At 43.7% G+C, this 16054-nt stretch overlaps 1 protein-coding gene across 4 annotated transcripts in view; it reads right to left on the minus strand.

The window, feature by feature from the left end:
- Window positions 1-16054, minus strand: part of LOC133564424 (porphobilinogen deaminase-like) — a 41641-nt gene that overhangs the window by 10316 nt on the left and 15271 nt on the right. For 2 of the 4 annotated variants that reach the window (XM_061918743.1, XM_061918742.1), the window contains exons 9-13: window positions 15271-15384; window positions 15152-15190; window positions 14964-15083; window positions 14828-14881; window positions 5714-5800 (exon numbers count right to left, since the gene is read on the minus strand). In XM_061918743.1, coding sequence (XP_061774727.1) covers window positions 5714-5800; window positions 14828-14881; window positions 14964-15083; window positions 15152-15190; window positions 15271-15384 — 414 coding nt within the window. Of the gene's footprint in view, window positions 1-843; window positions 1405-5713; window positions 5801-14827; window positions 14882-14963; window positions 15084-15151; window positions 15191-15270; window positions 15385-16054 lie in introns of those variants that run through there. The other 2 variants (XM_061918744.1, XM_061918745.1) reach the window with 2 other exon arrangements.

A 16054-nucleotide genomic window follows, 5' to 3' on the forward strand; every position in this document is an offset into this window, starting at 1 on the left:
TCCTAGTGGAATATTCGATGTGAAGTAATCAGAAACTTGGATAGGTCAATAATTCATAATAACATTGATTTTTATTCAATATTATGTTTTGAGCATTGACAGTTTGAAAGAAAAAAAAAACAGCTTTGTTTTATTAGTCAACGTTGCAACTTTTTCTAAATTACATTTAGCCTTTAAGCTTTTTTATTTCACTTTTGTTTATGTTTTTGTTTATTTTAATAGTATTTTTACAATGTGCCGTGGGCCTTTAAAACATTAGCTGTGGGCCGCAAATGGCCTCCGGGGCACAATTTTGACACCCCTGAAAAAATTAAATCTGATAAATCTATGGGTAAAAAGCAGAGCCTGGCGAGGCATGCACGTTTATCGTTACTCTCTCGCTCTCTCTGTCTCTCCCTCACGAATGTTGCTGTGCACAACATTTTTTGTTTTGTTTTTAACCCCTTCTTAACCCTGAACGTACATTGAAAATACACGCAACCCTAACTTAAAATGCCGGACATCTGAGGCATTTAAGAAACTCCATCTGGACAGCCCTGCAAAAGATGAGATATCCGGTGAAAAGAGGAGGTATGGTCAGTCTATCGTAGCCCGGTGGAGGCTAGCATGCCGTGTGTTGTTGTTTTTTTTGATTGATTGAAACTTTTATTAGTAGATTGCACAGTACAGTTCATATTCATAGTCTCGCACAACATGATTTAGAGTTGTCACTTTAGTTGTGTTATGTGCGCAATGACGAGTTGCAGAGCACTATTTCTCTTATAGATGGTATTCTGTGAAGGTATGCCAAGGGTTAAGTGAGATGTATCAAAAACTTTCTATAAAAGAGCAGTCAGTCATAAATACTTAATAAATATATTTATTGGATAACACATCAACAAAACATGAATGTAAGTTCACAAACTGTGAAAAGAAATGCAACAATGTAATATTCATGGTAGACAGCTAGATTTTTTGTGGACATGTTCCACAAATATTGATGTTAAAGATTCATTTTTTTGTGAAGAAATGTTTAGATTGAAGTTGATGAATCCAGATGGATCTCTATTACAATCCCCAAAGAGGGCACTTTAAGTTGATGATTACTTCTATGTGTAGAAATTACTTGTTTATTTTTCAACAAGTTTTTTTTGTTATTTTTATATCTTTTTTCCAAATAGTTCAAGAAAGACCACTACTAATGAGCAATGTTTTGCATTGTTATACAATTTAATAAATCAGAAACTGATGACATAGTGCTGTATTTTACTTCTTTATCTCTTTTTTTTCCAACCAAAATTTCTTTGCTCGATTAGGGGGTACTTGAATTTTAAAAGAACAAAAATTCACAGGGGGTAGATCACTGAAAAAAGGTTGAGAACCACTGTCGTAGAGGACGTTAGAGGCAGTGAAGTCACAGCAGCCCTTAAAGGGGAACATTATCACAATTTCAAAAGGGTTAAAAACAATAAAAATCGGTTCCCACTGGCTTGTTGTATTTTTTGAAGTTTTTTTCAAAATGTTACCGGTCCCCGAATATCCCTAAAAAAGCTTTAAAGTGCTTGATTTCCGCTATTTGCGATGCGGCTATCCATTTCCCTGTGATGTCATACAGTGCTGTTAATGTAAACGAACAACGGCGAATACCATAGCAAGATATAGCGACATTAGCTCGGATTCAAACTCGGATTGCAGCGACTTAAGCGATTTAACAGATTACGCATGTATTGAAATGGATTGTTGGAGTATATAGTCTTCCCAACGTGTCCTGGGTCTTCCCCGGGGCCTCCCAGCGGTTGGACGTGCCCTAAACACCTCCCTAGGGAGGCGTTCGGGTGGCATCCTGACCAGATGCCCGAACCACCTCATCTGGCTCCTCTCCATGTGGAGGAGCAGCGGCTTTGCTTTGAGTTCCTCCCGGATGACAGAGCTTCTCACCCTATCTCTAAGGGAGAGCCCGCCACCCGGCGGAGGAAACTCATTTCGGCCGCTTGTACCCGTGATCTTATCCTTTCGGTCATGACCCAAAGCTCATGACCATAGGTGAGGATGGGAACGTAGATCGACCGGTAAATTGAGAGCTTTGCCTTCCGGCTCAGCTCCTTCTTCACCACAACAGATCGGTACAACGTCCGCATTACTGAAGACGCCGCACCGATCCGCCTGTCGATTTCACGATCCACTCTTCCCCCACTCGTGAACAAGACTCCTAGGTACTTGAACTCCTCCACTTGGGGCAGTGTCTCCTCCCCAACCCGGAGATGGCACTCCACCCTTTTCCGGGAGAGAACAATGGACTCGGATTTGGAGGTGCTGATTCTCATTCCGGCCGCTTCACACTCGGCTGCGAACCGATCCAGTGAGAGCTGAAGATCCCGGCCAGATGAAGCCAACAGGACCACATCGTCTGCAAAAAGCAGAGACCTAATCCCGCGGCCACCAAACCGGAACCCCTCAATGCCTTGACTGCGCCTAGAAATTCTGTCCATAAAAGTTATGAACAGAATCGGTGACAAAGGACAGCCTTGGCGGAGTCCAACCCTCACTGGAAACGTGTCCGACTTACTGCCAGCAATGCGGACCAAGCTCTGACACTGATCGTACAGGGATCGGACTGCCATAATAAGACAGTCCGATACCCCATACTCTCTGAGCAATCCCCACAGGACTTCCCGAGGGACACGGTCGAATGCCTTCTCCAAGTCCACAAAGCACATGTAGACTGGTTGGGCAAACTCCCATGCACCCTCAAGAACCCTGCCGAGAGTATAGAGCTGGTCCACAGTTCCACGACCAGGACGAAAACCACACTGTTCCTCCTGAATCCGAGGTTCGACTATCCGGCGTAGCCTCCTCTCCAGTACACCTGAATAAACCTTACCGGGAAGGCTGAGGAGTGTGATCCCACGATAGTTGGAACACACCCTCCGGTCCCCCTTCTTAAATAGAGGGACCACCACCCCGGTCTGCCAAGCCAGAGGTACCGCCCCCGATGTCCACGCGATGCTGCAGAGTCTTGTCAACCAAGACAGCCCCACAGCATCCAGAGCCTTAAGGAACTCTGGGCGGATCTCATCCACCCCTGGGGCCTTGCCACCGAGGAGCTTTTTAACTACCTCAGCAACCTCAGCCCCAGAAATAGGAGAGTCCACCACAGATTCCCCAGGCACTGCTTCCTCATAGGAAGACGTGTTGGTGGGATTGAGGAGGTCTTCAAAGTATTCCTTCCACCTATCCACAACATCCGCAGTTGAGGTCAGCAGAACACCATCCGCACCATACACGGTGTTGACAGTGCACTGCTTCCCCTTCCTGAGGCGGCGGACGGTGGTCCAGAATCGCTTCGAAGCCATCCGGAAGTCATTTTCCATGGCTTCCCCAAACTCTTCCCATGTCCGAGTTTTTGCCTCTGTAACCGCTGAAGCTGCACACCGCTTGGCCTGTCGGTACCTGTCCACTGCCTCTGGAGTCCTATGAGCCAAAATAACCCGATAGGACTCCTTCTTCAGCTTGACGGCATCCCTCTAGGATTATCGCCACGACTAGCACCAACTACCTTGCGGACACAGCTCCGATCAGCCGCCTCGACAATAGAGGTGCGGAACATGGTCCACTCGGACTCAATGTCCAGCACCTCCCTCGTGACATGTTCAAAGTTCCTCCGGAGGTGGGAATTGAAACTTTCTCTGACAGGAGACTCTGCCAGACGTTCCCAGCAAACCCTCACAATGCGTTTGGGCCTGCCAGGTCTGTCCGGCATCCTCCCCCACCATCGCAGCCAACTCACCACCTGGTGGTGATCGGTAGAAAGCTCCGCCCCTCTCTTTACCCGAGTGTCCAAAACATGAGGCCGCAAATCCGATGACACAACTACAAAGTCGATCATGGAACTGCGGCCTAGGGTGTCCTGGTGCCAAGTGCACATATGGACACCCTTATGTTTGAACATGGTGTTTGTTATGGACAAACTGTGACGAGCACAGAAGTCCAATAACAAAACACCACTCGGGTTCAGATCCGGGCGACCATTCTTCCCAATCACGCCTCTCCAGGTTTCACTGTCGTTACCAACATGAGCGTTGAAGTCCCCCAGCAGAACAAGGGAATCACCCAGGGGAGCACTCCCCAGTACTCCCTCGAGTGTACCCAAAAAGGGTGGGTACTCTGAACTGTTGTTTGGTGCGTAAGCGCAAACAACAGTCAGGACCCGTCCCCCCACACGAAGGCGGAGGGAGGCTACCCTTTCATCCACTGGGTTGAACTCCAACGTGCAGGCTTTAAGCCGGGGGGCAACCAGAATTGCCACCCCAGCCCGTCGCCAGAGTGGAAGAGAGTCCAGCCCCTTTCAAGAGAAGTGGTTCCAGAGCCCTTGCTGTGCGTCGAAGTGAGTCCGACTACATCCAGCCGGAATTTCTCTACTTCGTGCACTAGCTCAGGCTCCTTTCCCCCCAGTGAGGTGACGTTCCACGTCCCAAGAGCGAGCTTATGTAGCCGAGGATCGGACCGCCAAGTGCCCTGCCTTCGGCTGCCGCCCAGCTCAAATTACACCCGACCTCTATGGCCCTTGCTATGGGTGGTGAGCCCATTGGAGGGGGGACCCATGTTGACTCTTCGGGCTGGGTACAGGCCCGGCCACCAGACGCTCGCCATCGTGCCCCACCTCCGGGCCTGGCTCCAGAGGGGGGCCCCGGTGACCCACATCTGGGCGAGGGAAATCTGGGTCCTTTGTTTTTACTTTATACTTTTTACTTTATTTTCTGAACCTTTTGATGATATTGTGGACTGTAGTTGTTAAAATTCCTCAATTTCTTGCAATTGATCTTTGAGAAACGTTGTTCTTAAACTGTTTGACAATTTTCTCACGCAGTTGTGGACAAAGGGGTGAACTTTGCCCCAACCTTTCTTGTGAAAGACTGAGCATTTTTTGGGAAGCTGTTTTTATACCCAATCATGGCACCCACCTGTTCCCAAATAGCCTGCACATCTGTGGGATGTTCCAAATAAGTGTTTGATGAGCATTCGTCATTTTATCAGTATTTATTGCCACCTTTCCTAACTTCTTTGTCACGTGTTGCTGGCATCAAATTCTAAAGTTAATGATTATTTGCACACACAAAAATATTTATCAGTTCGAACAATTGAATATGGGTTGAATATGATTTGCAAATCATTGTATTCCGTTTTTATTTACATCTAACACAATTTCCCAACTCATATGGAAACGGGTTTGTACATTCAGACTGTCCATTTTCATCTCCCCTTTGATATTTTTGTATTTTGATGCTCTCCTTATAACCTACAATCTGCCATTGCTTAGTACTCCAAAACATTTGTTCAGCAGTGTATCTACATTGTATTGTCTTTAAATGGTAAGTAGGTAATACTTGTATAGCGCTTTTTTACCTTCAAGGTACTCAAAGCGGTTTGACACTATTTCCACATTCACCCATTCATGCACACATTCACACACTAATGGCAGGAGCTGCCATTCAAGGCTCTAACCACGACCCATCAGGAGCAAGGGTGAAGTGTATTGCCCAAGGACACAACTGACGTGATAAGGATTGCAGACGCTGGGGATCGAATCAAGAACCCTCAAGCAGCTGGTACGGCCGCTCTACCCACTGAGCCTTTACTAACAGTAATATGCTAAAATTACAAATATCTAACTATGCCAAGGGTATGACACCTGGTATGGACCGTTTGGACACCCCCGATGTATAATCCACATTACCGTAGTAGTAGCAGGGATGCATGTCTGCATGGTGTCCTTTAGACTCTCAGATCCATCCAGACTATACACACCACCTGTCAAGTAGAGCTGTGGATGTATGAGAACAAACAATCAATTCACATATTATCAAACAGGGAGTCAACTAAAGATGTTTATGCTGGGTTTATCCAGCCAGACTACCTTGTTTTTAACCACTGCGTAATCTCCCATAGAATCTTTTTCTTTGTCTATTAATCAATCAAACTTTATTTACAAAACCTAAAACCAGTGAAGTTAACAATTTGTAAATGATAAATAAAAACAAAATACAATTATTTTCAAATCCTTTTCAACTTATATTCAATTAAATACAACGCAAAGACAAGATACTTCGTTCGAACTAAGAAACTGATTTTTTTGCAAGTATTAACTCATTTGGAATTTGTTGCCTGCAACATGTTTCAAAAAAGCCGGCACAAGTGGCAAAAAAGACTAAGAACGTTGAGGATTGCTCATCAAGGATTTATTTGGAACATCCCACAGGTCAACAGGCTAATTGGGAACAAGTGGGTGTCATGATTAGGTATAAAAACAGCTTCCATGAAATTCTCAGTCATTCACAAACAAGGAAGTGGCGAGGGTCCCCACTTTAAGAATAAATGTGTGAGCAAATTGTCGAACAGTTTAAGAAAAACATATCTCAACGAGCTATTGCAAGGAATTTAGGGATTTCACCATCTACGATTCGCAATATCAACAAAAGGTTCAGAGAATCTGGAGAAAGGCCGAAAACCAACATTGAATGCCGTGACCTTCGACCCCTCAGGCGGTACCAGATAAAAAAGCGACATCATTGTGAAATGGATATCACCACATGGGCACAGGAACACTTCAGAAAACCACTGTCAGTAACTACAGTTCGTTGCTACATCTGTAAGTGCAAGTTAAAACTCTACTATGCAAAGCGAAAGCCATTTATCAACATCAACAATCTAAGATGCATCAGTCCATCTAAGATGGACTGATGCATCTTAGATTGTTTTTGGAAACTGTGGACATCGTGTCCTGCGGACCAAAGAGGAAAATAACCATCCGGACTGTTATAGGCGCAAAGTTGAAAAGCCAGCATCTGTGATGGTATGGGGGCACCAATAATGGTGAAAGGTACATACAGGTATTGGAGCAAAATATTTTGCAATCTAAAAGCATGATCTGTTTCATTGACGCCCCTGATTATTTCAGCAAGACAATTCCAAGCCACATTCTGCACGTGTTACAACAGCATGGCTTTGTAGTAAAAGAGTGCGAGTACTAGATGCCTGCCTGTAGTCCAGACCGGTCTCCCATTGAAAATTTGTGGCGCATTATGAAGCGTAAAAAATGACAATTGAGACTGTTGATGCTTAAGGCTGTACATCAAGCAAGAATGGAAAAGATTTGCACCTGAAAAGCTTCAAAAATTGGTCTCAGTTCCCAAACGTTAACTGAGTGTTGTTAAAAGGAAATGTGATGTAACGCAGTGGTAAAAATGCTCCTGTGCAAATTTTTTTGCAATGTGTTGCTGCCATGAATTGTAATTTAATGATAATTTGCAAAAAATTACATTTCTCAGTTCGAACATTAAATATTTTGTCTTTGCAGTGTATTCAATTGAATATAAGTTGAAAAGGATTTCCAAAGCATAGTAGTCTGTTTTTATTTACGATTTACACAACGTGCCAACTTCATTGGTTTTGGGTTTTGTATTAAGCTACAAGAAATGCAACGCAAAGTGCTTTACAAACTTAAGAACAATACCTCGATGACCAGAGATCCCCATTACATACGTACGGACATAAATACCAAACACAAACACACACACATATATGAAACTATACAAATCAATGAATGCATGGCTGAGTACAGAGACATATGAGTAAACACTATCACAGGAGCCAACTGCATCAGGACGCTGACACAAAGCGCTCCCACAGCACGGCCCATAACCTCTGATGCAGATGGCTCCCTCTGAGGAACGCTGGAAAGTGAAAATAATAAAACCTGCAAAAGTTAGAACCACGAGTAACAATAAAATACAAGTAAAACATCCATCCATCCATCCATTTTCTACCGCTTATTCCCTTAAGGGTCGAGGGGGGCGCTGGTGCCTATCTCAGCTACAATCGGGCGGAAGGCGGGGTACACCCTAGACAAGTCGCCACCTCATCGCAGGGGCAAGTAAAACATATGAAGATTTTAAAAAAAGTTTTAAAAAATATACAGTAAACATATAATAAAAAACAAAAACTAAATCAATTCTTGCATAAGTAATAAGATAAAAAGTTAAGTACGATTGAATTCCATCCATCCATCAATCAATTTTCCCCCTCTTGTCCCGTCGTGGTCATGGGGGTACTGGAGCCTAATTCAAAAAAATGATTTAATATTGGGACAGCGTGGTGGGTAGAGCAGCCGTGCCAGAAGAGCGGCCAAGCCAGAAACATGAGGGTTCCAGGTTTGCTCCCCACCTCTTGCCATCCATTTCTGTTGTGTCGTTAGGCAAGACACTTCACCCTTTCCCCCAGTGCATTGAATGATAGGTGGTGGTTGGAGGGCCGCAGGCACAAATTGCCAGCTACGCTTCTGTCAGTGTACCCCAGGGAAGTAGTGGCTAAAAAATGTAGATTAGCACCCCCGTGTGTGAACGTGAGCGCTTTGAGAATCTCGTTGAGAGAAAAGCGCTGTTAAAAATCGAATACAGTATCACTATTATTATTATTATTAGGAAAAAGCCAAATCAAAAACATGAACGTTCTACGCAGCCCTGAGGATCTCACGGCCCATGAAGATTAGTTTACAAACCCTGTTTCCATATGAGTTGGGAAATTGTGTTGGATGTAAATATTAATACAATACATCCATCCATCCATCCATCATCTTCCGCTTATCAGAGGTCGGGTCGCGGGGGCAACAGCCTAAGCAGGGAAACCCAGACTTCCCTCTCCCCAGCCACTTCGTCTAGCTCTTCCCAGGGGATCCCGAGGCGTTCCCAGGCCAGCCGGGAGACATAGTCTTCCCAACGTGTCCTGGGTCTTCCCCGTGGCCTCCTACCGGTTGGACGTACCCTAAACACCTCCCTAGGGAGGCGTTCGGGTGGCATCCTGACCAGATGCCCGAACCACCTCATCTGGCTCCTCTCGATGTGAAGGAGCAGCGGCTTTACTTTGAGTTCCTCCCGGATGACAGAGCTTCTCACCCTATCTCTAAGGGAGAGCCCCGCCACACGGCGGAGGAAACTCTAGGATTTCTAGGCGCAGTCAAGGCGTTGAGGGGTTCCGGTTTGGTAACCGCAGGATTAGGTCTCTGCTTTTTGCAGATGATGTGGTCCTGATGGCTTCATCTGACCGGGATCTTCAGCTCTCACTGGATCGGTTCGCAGCCGAGTGTGAAGCGACCGGAATGAGAATCAGCACCTCCAAGTCCGAGTCCATGGTTCTCGCCCGGAAAAGGGTGGAGTGCCATCTCCGGGTTGGGGAGGAGACCCTGCCCCAAGTGGAGGAGTTCAAGTACCTAGGAGTCTTGTTCACGAGTGAGGGAAGAGTGGATCGTGAGATCGACAGGCGGATCGGTAGGCGGATCGGTAATGCGGACGTTGTACCGATCCGTTGTGGTGAAGAAGGAGCTGAGCCGGAAGGCAAAGCTCTCAATTTACCGGTCGATCTACGTTCCCATCCTCACCTATGGTCATGAGCTTTGGGTCATGACCGAAAGGATAAGATCACGGGTACAAGCGGCCGAAATGAGTAATGCAATACAATGAATTGCAAATTATTTTCAACCCATATTCAGTTGAATATGCTACAAAGACAACATATTTGATGTTCAAACTGGTAAACCTTTTTTTTGTTGCAAATAATCAAAAATTTGATGCCAGCAACACGTGACAAAGAAGTTGGGAAAGGTGGCAATAAATACTGATAAAGTTGAGGAATGCTCATCAAACACTTATGACTTTGACTTCTTTTTTATTGTCATTCAAAATTGAACTTTACCGTACAAATAAGAACGAAATTTCATTGCATTAGCTCTTGGTAGTGCAGGATAAAAAAGCAATAAGGTGCAGATATAATATAAATAAATACATTACTGTACGGATAAATATATTGCACTTTTGCATATGCATCCAGATTTATGGCTGTATGTTGTATTGTCTTTTTATTCCAGCTAGTTATTCCATTTCGGGGGGGGAGTTGAGGGGATAATTTAATTATGACGCGTTCAAGAGTCTAACGGCCTGAGGGAAGAAGCTGTTACAGAACCTGGAGGTTCTGCTTCGGAGGCTGCGGAACCTCTTCCGAGAGTCCAGCAGTGAAAACAGTCCTTGGTGGGGGTGGGAGGAGTCTTTGCAGATTTTCAAAGCCCCGGTCAGGCAGCGGCTTTTTGCGATCTCCTGGATAGGAGGAAGAGGAGTCCTGATAATCTTGTCCGCCGTCCTCACCACTCTCTGGGGAGACTTACAGTCTGACGCATTGCAGGCTCCAGTCCAGACAGAGATGCTGTTGGTCAGCAGGCTCTCTATAGTGCTTCTGTAGAATGTGGTGAGAACAGGGGAAGGGAGCTGTGCTCTTTTCATCCGACGCAAAAAGTGCATGCGCTGTTGAGCTCTTTTTACAAGAGCTCCGGTGTGTAGGGACCAGGTTACATGGAACATCCCACAGGTGTGCAGGCTAATTGGGAACAGTTGGGGGCCATGATTGGGTATAAAAGCAGCTTCCATGAAATGCTAAGTAATTCACAAACAAGGATGGGGTGGGGGTCACCACTTTGTAAGAAAATTGTCGAACAGTTTTAGAACAACATTTCTTAAACTATTGCAAGGAATTTAGGGATTTTACCATCTACGGTCCGTAAAATCTTCAAAAAGTTTTGAGAATCTGGAGAAATCACTGCACGTAAGCGATGATATTACGGACTTTTAATCCCTCAAGGCGTACTGCATCAAAAACCAACATCAGCGTGTAAAGAATATCACCACATGGGCTCAGGAACACTTCATAAAATCACAGTCAGTAACTACAGTTGGTTGCTACATCTTTAAGTGCAAGTTAAAGCTCTACTATGCAAAGCCAAACCCATTTATCAACAATATCCGGGAATGCCGCCGGCTTGGCTGTGCCCGAGCTCATCTGAGATGGACTGATGCAAAGTGGAAAGGTGTTCTGTGGTCTGACGAGTCCACATTTCACATAATATTTGGAAACAGAGGACGTGGTGTCCTCCAGAACAAAGAGGAAAATAACCATTTGGATTGTTATAGGCACAAACTTCAAAAGCCAGCATCTGTGATGGTATGGTTTTAGTGTCCAAGGCATGGGTAACTTACACATTTGTGAAGGCACCATTAATGCTGAAAGGTCCATACAGGTTTTGGAGCAACATATGTTGTCATCCAAGAAACGTTATCATGGACGCCCCTGCTTATTTCAACAAGACAATGCCAAGCCACATTCAGCACATGTTACAACAGCGTGGCTTCGTAAAAAAAGAGTGTGTGTACTTTCCTGGTCTGTCTGCAGTCCAGACCTGTCTCCCATCGAAAATGTGTGGCGCATTATGAAGCGTAAAATACGATAGCGGAGACCCCTGACTATTGAACGACTGTAAGAATGGGAAAGAATTCCACTTTCAAAGCTTCAACAATTAGTTTCCTCAGTTCCCAAACGTTTATTGAGTGTTGTTAAAACAAAAGGCGATGTAACACAGTGGTGAACATGCCCTTTCCCAACTACTTTGGCACGTGTTGCAGCCATGAAATTCTAAGTTAATTATTATTTGCAAAAAAAAATAAAGTTAATGAGTTTGAACATCAAATATCAATCAATCAATGTTTACTTATATAGCCCTAAATCACTAGTGTCTCAAAGGGCTGCACAAACCACTACGACATCCTCGGTAGGCCCACATAAGGGCAAGGAAAACTCACACCCAGTGGGACATCGGTGACAATAATGACCCAGTGGGACATCGGTGACAATGATGACTATGAGAACCTTGGAGAGGAGGAAAGCAATGGATATCGAGCGGGTCTAACATGATACTGTGAAAGTTCAATCCATAATGGATCCAACACAGTCGCGAGAGTCCAGACCAAAGCGGATCCAACACAGCAGCGAGAGTCCCGTTCATAGCGGAGCCAGCAGGAGACCATCCCAAGCGGAGGCGGATCAGCAGCGCAGAGATGTCCCCAGCCGATACACAGGCAAGCAGTACATGGCCACCGGATCGGACCGGACCCCCTCCACAAGGGAGAGTGGGACATAGAAGAAAAAGAAAAGAAACGGCAGATCAACTGGTCTAAAAAGGGAGTCTATTTAAAGGCTAGAGTATACAAATGAGTTTTAAGGTGAGACTTAAATGCTTCTACTGAGGTGGCATCTCGAAGTGTTACCGGGAGGGCATTCCAGAGTACTGGAGCCCGAACGGAAAACGCTCTATAGCCCGCAGACTTTTTTTGGGCTTTGGGAATCACTAATAAGCCGGAGTCCTTTGAACGCAGATTTCTTGCCGGGACATATGGTACAATACAATCGGCAAGATAGGATGGAGCTTGACCGTGTAGTATTTTATACGTAAGTAGTAAAACCTTAAAATCACATCTTAAGTGCACAGGAAGCCAGTGCAGGTGAGCCAGTACAGGCGTAATGTGATCAAACTTTCTTGTTCTTGTCAAAGGTCTAGCAGCCGCATTTTGTACCAACTGTAATCTTTTAATGCTAGACATGGGGAGACCCGAAAATAATACGTTACAGTAATCGAGACGAGACGTAACAAACGCATGGATAATGATCTCAGCGTCTTTAGTGGACAGAATGGAGCGAATTTTAGCGATATTGCGGAGATGAAAGAAGGCCGTTTTAGTGACGCTTTTAATGTGTGACTCAAAGGAGAGAGTTGGGTCGAAGATAATACCCAGATTCTTTACCGTGTCGCCTTGTTTAATTGTTTGGTTGTCAAATGTTAGAGTTGTATTATTAAATAGAGTTTGGTGTCTAGCAGGACCGATAATCAGCATTTCCGTTTTTTTGGCGTTGAGTTGCAAAAAGTTAGCGGACATCCATTGTTTAATTTCATTAAGACACGCCTCCAGCTGACTACAATCCGGCGTGTTGGTCAGCTTTAGGGGCATGTAGAGTTGGGTGTCATCAGCATAACAGTGAAAGCTAACACCGTATTTGCGTATGATGTCACCTAGCGGCAGCATGTAGATGCTGAAGAGTGCAGGGCCAAGGACCGAACCCTGGGGAACTCCACACGTTACCTTAACGTAGTCCAAGGTCACATTGTTATGGGAGACACACTGCATCCTATCAGTAAGATAAGAGTTAAACCAAGACAGGGCTAAGTCTGACATACCAATTCGTGTTTTGATACGTTCTAATAAAATATTATGATCGACGGTATCGAAAGCAGCGCTAAGATCGAGGAGCAGCAACATAGATGACGCATCAGAATCCATCGTTAGCAATAGATCATTAGTCATTTTTGCGAGGGCTGTCTCCGTGGAGTGATTTGCCCTGAAACCGGATTGAAAGGTTTCACATAGATTTTTAGACGATAAGTGTTCATTATAAATATCTTGTCTTTGTAGTACATTCAATTGAATATGGGTTGAAAAGGATTTGCAAATCATTGTATTCTGTTTATATTTACATCCAACACAATTTCCCAACTCATATGGAAACAGGGGTTTGTACATATTCCCTAGTTTTAGTATGATTTGGTTCTTGGGGAAAATGTTCTGCAAAAATATGTCTTCGTTTTCATTCACTGTCTTTGCTTTAGTAGGATTACATACATTGGTGACTAAATATCTGCTTTATTCACTAAATGTGGCTGCAATACAAGCCATCATAGAGCCAAATAATGTTGTATCATACAGTAATAGGCCAACCAAAATCAAGAGCCAAATAAAGTTGTAGTATGCCAATCAAAATCAACAAGAGCATGAAAGTCTGTTTCCAGAGTGCCACTGAAGGCACCACACCTCAAAGATAGGCCAAACAATCAAGAGTTATATGGCATTGAGACACTGTCCTCTGCAGTTTATAGAGACAAAGCTGTCTGGCGCCTGTGTATTGCATCAGTTGATGTAAACGAAGTTGTGTGAGGACATAGTTGTTGTTGTTGTTTGCAAGTTGGTGGATATAACACAAGTGCCAGCCCTTGATAGAGAAACCAGATGTCGTAGCAAACTATGGGTGGCATTTGTGGGGCTCTCCCCCGTCCCATCCTTCCTTCCTGCTCATTACCGTCAAGAGTCTTTATTGAAAGGAGAAAGTGATGTTAACTGTTAATTCATCTGTCATTTTTACAAATTTTCATTTTCCTATATGTAAACATTTTAGAAATATATAATTATTTTTTATAAAAAAAACTTTGGAAGTACCGATCAGCTTTTTTGGACTCTGATCCGACGTGAATTTTTTGGCTTCAGATCGGATTTGTTACAATGTTGTTGTACATTTTGAAACTAAAATAATAAACATATACATTTTAGAACAATGTCTCAACTATCTTACAAAATGCAATGTACTTGATTTCTGTTCAGCATAAACAACCGGTTTTAAGTGCAGACTTGAAAATTGGACAGTTTAAACTAACTGTCTCAAGTCTCAAAGTGCTATTTTGAAATAAAAAAAGAATTACAAGTGAAAGTGTATTTGTATGCAATATTCCATACTTACATAAAGTATTATTTCTGTAAGTGCAACATAATAGCAAATATGTAGGCACATTTTTCTCAAAGCCATATTTTGTTAGTGTAGTCAGACAGATGTAACAGACAGCGATTTTATTGTGAAGGCCGGAAATGTGCTCTTTGTTTTTTTGGAGGACTTGAGGACAGTGCTGGGTGTAGGACATAAGACCTGAATGAGTCGCTTGTGAAAAAAATACCAATGGTGTTACATTGGAAACTGTTCTTCCGTACTAAACTAACCCAATCATGCCATTGCATTAACCCTCCATCAAAATTTTAGATGACATAGTTTGCAGTCTTTGTAACATTACTGTCAAATGTTAAATGTTTGCATTTGAATCTATTACTTTTGTTTGATTTTACAAAAAAACAGCACTAAGTGTCCTAACTGTTCTCACCTGAGAGTTTTTCATCTCGGTATGCACGGCCACAGGAACGCTGCAGCCCCCCTCCTACAAAGGACACTTACAGTGAACATACAGGGATGTCAGTACCCATACATGTCTATAACATAAACATGATGGTGGTGTGTACCAGGTGCCTAAGAAAAGCTCTCTCAGCTATGCAGCGTAACACAGTGTCACCGTCATTTAGCACAGACAGCATCTCCAGGATGTCAGTATCCCTCGCTCGAACCTCCACTGCCAGAGCACCCTAACGTCACATACATTTATAATTGTAACACACGCACACAATTGGTAAATACTGCAACCTGCTCTTACCTGTCCGACAGCATACATGCAGTCATTGGGCTCCAGGATCTAGCAAGGACAGACACACTGTAAGATAACCAGTCAGCTTAGCAGGCGGAAAAGACAGTGTTATTGAAAAACTATTAAACCTGGCTGATCCGGTTCTCCCAACCCATCCTCCTGAGCCCTGCAGCAGCAAGAATGATGGCGGCAAAGTCGTCTTTCTCATCCAGCTTTTTTAACCTTGTGTTTAAGTTTCCACGCTGGAAATGAGCACTCAGGAAGAACACTTTCCAAACACCAATGATCAGCAACATCATCAGACACAGGTGCACAATATCATTTGGATGTGATTCAAATGTGTTGTAGTACACATTTGCTATCGCAGATAAATTACAGTGGTATCTCGGTTTCTAGAATCACTTAATTTATAGCTTTCAATTGTTTGCCCTGGTTTTAGTATGGCCTACTCCCCTACTGTCAATTGCCGTATGGCCACACATTGCACATAACAAACTAATCTGTTTGCCCTTGTACCAAATTGCGCATACCACCAAATCGATTGGGCCAAAAAAAGTTGTGAGTGCCAGCAATTTGACAAAGAAAATGAGAAGCACTATTAAATTAAGAAAATGGCTTATACTTGGCTTTCCCCTTGCCTTATTCCCCCATTGCCAACAAAAGTCTTAGTTAAATGGATTTACATCAGTTATTTTCTTAGTTAAATGGATTTACATCAGTTATTTTGTGAAAATTTGTGTCGGTTTTCATGCAATTTGACCTTCATCTGATCTTTTAGAACGAATTACTAATAAAAAAAAAACGAGGTAATGCGCTCAGAAAAATTTTACTCTAAAAGAGTAGCTAATTTTCTGTTTGGAATAGTTATCCTTATGAAGAGTCCACTCTAACCTATAATTGTGCTTCATCTAC

Source organism: Nerophis ophidion, linkage group LG13, assembly GCF_033978795.1.
Source record: "Nerophis ophidion isolate RoL-2023_Sa linkage group LG13, RoL_Noph_v1.0, whole genome shotgun sequence".
NCBI classification, from domain to species: domain Eukaryota; kingdom Metazoa; phylum Chordata; class Actinopteri; order Syngnathiformes; family Syngnathidae; genus Nerophis; species Nerophis ophidion.